The 5,538-nt window shown below is 44.5% G+C and overlaps 1 protein-coding gene across 1 annotated transcript; it reads left to right on the top strand.

Moving 5' to 3' along the window:
* The first annotated feature begins 1,727 nt into the window (after positions 1–1,727).
* On the top strand, positions 1,728–4,268 carry LOC129752789 (uncharacterized). The gene has a single exon (XM_055748565.1). The coding sequence runs from the start codon at positions 1,728–1,730 to the stop codon at positions 4,266–4,268; it is 2,541 nt and encodes an 846-aa protein (XP_055604540.1).
* The last annotated feature ends 1,270 nt before the right edge of the window (positions 4,269–5,538 follow it).

Below are 5,538 nucleotides of genomic sequence, written 5' to 3'. Positions count from 1 at the left end.
GGTTGGCGATTCAAAATTATTGCAGTCACCTAGTGGCAGCAGGACTTGAAGCACATCTGTCGAATCAAACATTGCTTCAAGAGTTTGTCGAGAAACTTCCATCAGACATCAAGTATAAGTGGGCAGAATATATTGAAGCAGCTCCTGTAGTCGACCTGGGGTTGTTTGGAAAGTTCATTTCCGGAGTAATTCGCAAGGCAAGTGCTGTCACCGTCTACACAGCACCAGGAACTAACTATAAGTCTTCGAAAGCAGAAGAAAATAGGTCGCGAGGAGCTGGAGTAAAACCAAAGAATTGTGCTCATCATAGCGACTACCGGTCAGGAGAAGGACCAAGTGAAGTTAACATGACACAGCGCAGCGGAAGGGTTTGCTCGGTCTGCAATGAAGGGGGGCAATCACTGGGCAGATAAGTGCGATAAGTTTAACAATATTTCGGTTGACGAACGCTTGAAGATGGTTCGCATCTATGGCTTGTGTAGAAGCTGTTTAAAAGCTCATTCTCCGTGGCCATGCCGCCGTCCAAAGGAATGCACATACGAAGGATGCCACATACGTCATCACCCTTTACTCCACTTTCCCTCGCCTCAAAGTCCACAAAATCAACCATCTCTCCCGCCTCCAAGTCCACAAAACCACCACAGGGTTAACAGTTCTGTTATCTATCGCATTCTTCCAGTTACCATATACAATCAATCTAAATCAGTTGATACATTTGCTTTGTTCGACGAAGCTTCGGAAGTGACTATGATAGAATCAAGTCTGGCGCAAAAATTGGAGTTGAAAGGCTTTCCAGACCCTTTACATCTGAAGTGGACTGGGAACGTAACCCGTGTTGAAGACAATTCCCAGACAGTTCAAGCAGAAATATCGGAGAAGGGGAAAAACATGAAGTACGTCCTGAAAAATGCGCGAACCGTCTCGATGCCTTGGAGCTCCCCGTCCAATCAATTGATACAAAAAAACTTGCCGCGAACTATCAACATCTAAAAGGGTTGCCTATTCAAGATTATAGCTTAGCCCGACCCCAGGTCTTGATTGGGCTCGAAAATGTTCATTTAGCAACTCCACTCAAGGTGCGTGCGTGTCGATTCTATTGAAAATAGATACCATAATGTACTACATAGTTCTTCTATAAAAGAAGACCATTTTCTTCATGATTTAGTGAAAGAATACATCATGGTAGATAACTTGGGGGTAGTAGGAAATATACCAACACTAGAGTCCCGAGAGGATAAACAAGCCCGTGAGATTTTAGAATCTACAAGTCGACGTATCCCCGGAGGATTAGAAACCGGGTTGTTGTGGAAGAATGCAAATGCTGCCTTTCCTGATGGTTTTCCAATGGCGGTCAAGCGTCTTCAATGTTTTGAGAAAAGGATCTATAAAAATCCTGAACTTGAACGTAAACTGAAGGCACAAATCGAAGATTACTTGGTGAAAGGCTACGCCCACAAAACAACGGCGGCCGAAATCAAGTCGGCCAACCCAAATAAAACTTGGTACTTGCCACTAGGGTGTGTTTCAAACCCCAAAAAACCCGAAAAGCTAAGATTAATTTGGGATGCATCGGCCCAAGTAAAAGACGTCTCATTCAACTCGATGATGCTTAAGGGACCGGACCTCCTAACACCGTTACCATCCGTACTTTACAGCCAGAAAAATCGCTATATGTGGCGACGTGAAAGAGATGTTTCACCAAATAAAAATACGAGACAATTGCCACAATGGACGTGGCAACGTTTGGGTCAGCCTGTTCGCCCTGCTCGGCTCAGTTTATTAAAAACCTCAACGCCGAAGAATTTAAACACCTATTTCCGACGGCTACTGAAGCTATTATTCATGGAACCTACGTGGACGACTTCCTAGATAGCAGAAATACTGAAGAAGAAATCATCCGGCTAGTTGAAGAGGTTAAATATGTACACTCTCAAGGAGGGTTTGAGATACGAAACTTCGTGTCAAACTCTACGATCGTTCTAAATGAAATCGGCGAAGTTAATGCTACCCCTTCGAAGGATCTTGGTCTGCTGACGTCAGAAAAGGCTTTGTCGGTGTTGGGTATTCGTTGGTTACCTAAACTTGACATTTTTACTTTTACGTTAAATCTCCCGCAACTGGACACCAGACTACTAAATGGTATGCTTCGCCCAACAAAACGCCAAGTGTTTAGTACAGTGATGAGTCTGTATGACCCACTCGGAATGCTCGCTGCTTTTGTGGTTCATGGGAAAATAATTATACAGACCCTATGGAAGACCGGGTGCAAGTGGGATGAACCAGTCGATGATAGCACGTTTGCTAATTGGAAGCGCTGGACAAACCTATTTTCTCGTCTTGGTGAAGTTCGAATCTCTCGACCCTACTTCGGACAAGGTTCACCTGAAACTTGTCAGCCAATACAAATGCACACCTTCGTTGATGCCAGCGAAGAAGCGTATGCTTGTGTTATCTATTTTCGCTATTTCGACCGCGGTTTTCCGCGCTGTACTCTGGTAAGCGCTAAATCAAAGGTGGCACCAGTAAAACCACTCTCGATTCCACGCCTTGAACTACTAGCTGCTGTTTTAGGGACACGTATGGCAAACTATATTCAAGAAAACCACCAACTATCGATCTCCCAGAGATTCTACTGGACCGATTCTTCAACCGTGCTTCACTGGATACATGCTGATGCTCGAAAATATCATTCATACATCGCTTGTAGAATCGGAGAGATTCTAACATCCACAAATTTGAACGAATGGCGATGGGTGTCCTCTCGTGATAACGTTGCGGATGAAGCCACAAAATGGGGACATGGCCCCTGTTTCGAAGAAAGTAGCAGATGGTTCCACGCTCCTGAGTTTCTGTGGGAGCTAGAATCAACTTGGCCAGAACAGAAGTGGCAAGCCCTGAATGTGCAAGAAGAACTACGATCTAGCTGCTTTCATCATCAAACGAGTAAGGAATTGTTAGTGGATTATACACGGTTCAGCAAATGGGAACGCATACATCGTACGATAGCCTATGTCTTCAGAATATGTACGCGGAAAGAAGACGACCAAGTTATTCCTCTTGAATATTTGAAACAAGAGCATCTTAAGAAAGCAGAGCTGGAGTTAATCCGAATCATTCAGCGGGAAACCTTCCACGATGAGATAGCTGTGTTGCAGAAGTGCCGAAATGGCAAGCGTGCGGGGGCGGTGCCGATCGCTAGTCCGCTGTATAAATTGTCGGCGTATATCGATGAAGAAGAGATTGTTAGAATGGACAGTCGTATCGGCGCTGCCCCCAACCTGCCGATCGAAGCTAAGTGTCCAGCAAAAAACCATCGTCTAACTTTTCTTCTTGTAGATTTCTACCACCGTCGATATCTGCACCGTAACCACGAGACCGTATTCAACGAACTACGACAGCAGTTCTACGTGCCTGGATTGCGCAAACTGATTCGCACCGTGACAGCTCGATGCCAGTGGTGCAAGGTGTATCACAAAAATCCGACTCAATCAAAGATGGGACCTCTCCCAAGAGCGCGTCTAGTCGCGTTCCAACGACCGTTTACTTTCGTGGGTTTAGATTACTTCGGCCCGCTCTTCGTTAAAGTAAAACGCTCTCATGCGAAACGATGGATCGCATTATTCACGTGCCTTACCACCCGAGCTGTGCACATGGAGGTCGCGCATAGCTTATCAACAACTTCCTGTAAAATGTGCATTCGAAGATTTATCGCGCGACGAGGGGCCCCTGCTGAGATTTACTCGGATAATGGCACAAATTTTCGAGGAGCTGCGAATGAACTTCGAGAGCAATTACTGAACATCAATCAACGATGTGCCGAATCCTTTACGAACACGAATACTAAATGGGTCTTCAACCCTCCAGCTGCTCCGCATACTGGCGGAGTCTGGGAACGTCTTGTGCGCTCGGTAAAAACGGCTCTAGAATGCTTTCATGATGCGCCTAAGGTCCCCGACGACGAAACTCTAGAAACTATCATACTAGAGGCCGAAAATATTGTTAACAGTCGACCTCTAACGTATATACCTCTCGATTCGACTAATCAAGAAGCTCTCACTCCGAACCACTTCCTGTTGGGCTCATCAACGGGTGCCAAGATGCCCTCACAAGAACCAGTAAATCCCCTTGAAGGCCTACGCAATAGCTGGAACCTTGCCAGAACCATTTCTGACAGCTTCTGGAAGCGGTGGTTGAAGGAGTACCTTCCGACGATTGCCAGACGAACCAAGTGGTTTGAAAAAACCAAACCCCTCGAGCCAGGTGACTAAGTGTTCGTGGCCGACGAAAAAAGGCGCAATAGCTGGATTCGGGGCCAAATTGAAGAGGTTTACCCTGGAAAAGATGGGGAGGTTAGACAGGCGATGGTACGCACGAATAACGGCCGTATTCGACGAGCCGCAGGGAACCTAGCAGTGATCGACGTCGTTGATGATGGTAAGACCGAACTAGAAGCTGTGACCTCGTCTTACGCAGGGGGGGAATGTTACGGCCACGATTCCCTCTGGCTGCCCTATTAAGTGAAACCTAAACAAATCATTGCACTTGGAGCCCGGCGAAGAAGGAGGAAAACGTCAACACCTATAAAAACAATATGACTTGCAATTGCGGGAAAAAAGCATGTGGATAGACTGCTAAACACATTGTTTAAATATCGGTTGAAGAGTTATTTGATTACTACGTTTAATTGGAAACTATAAGGCACTAAATTGTAAGTAACTTGAAAGCCATCGATAAAACCTATCTAAAATGAAGAAATTTTCTAGCTTTAAAGCTGTTCATACTGCTACGGGAAAGTGTTTTTTATCCGACCGAATCACATAACCTTGTCACGACGTTAAGCCGTGACACTCATGTTAACAGCCAAAATTGTTGTCGCCCGTAGCTTCTGCCGAGCTATGCATTCTTATTGCGTACTTGGGCTGAAAACGGAATCATAACACAATGTTGAAATTATAAAAAAAATCTCGTTTTGAAACTCACCTTTTTGAAAGCTAAATATTCTCGGACGTGGTCTCCAGCAGCCGGTTTCATACCTTGAGCAGAAAAAAGGTTAAACTGTTTTGAAAAGGGGCTGTTCAGTAATAACTTGAAGCGATAAAAATATGTTTGATATTTCGGAACATTTTATAAAAATCAAATATTTTGTTCATGACAATTAAGATAGTGCAAATATTCAGTTGTTTACTGGTCATTTCGTTTGTTATCAAGAAATGTTTTAAGAACTCAGTTTTTTTTTATTTGTGAGTTTCGCCCTTTTTCGTTTTCCGGTCAAGTTATGCCTGCATGGTGCGGAATTTATACCAACCAGAGGTGCCAGGTGATTCTGTCAATAGTCAGGACCAAGGTTTTTTGAAACACGAGGCTCTCCCACTTTTACAGTAAGTAGGCTAGAAGTGAGCGGGGCTCTCAATGAGTTTGTTTACAAACATAAGATTATTTGCTCAGCTTTTCTGTGGTTTGTTGGTAAACAAACTCCATGAGTTCCGCAGTTGCATATAGGTTAAATGGCCACAATGGCTGAATCGGGAATTTGGTATT

Source organism: Uranotaenia lowii, chromosome 3 (assembly GCF_029784155.1).
Source record: "Uranotaenia lowii strain MFRU-FL chromosome 3, ASM2978415v1, whole genome shotgun sequence".
Lineage (NCBI taxonomy): Eukaryota > Metazoa > Arthropoda > Insecta > Diptera > Culicidae > Uranotaenia > Uranotaenia lowii.
Note: the sequence above shows the minus strand (reverse complement) of the source record. Positions and strands in the feature narration are given on the sequence as shown.

Coding starts and splice junctions, on each gene's coding strand:
- LOC129752789 (XM_055748565.1), top strand. CDS start 1,728: ATGGACGTGGCAACGTTTGGGTCAGCCTGTTCGCCCTGCTCGGCTCAG.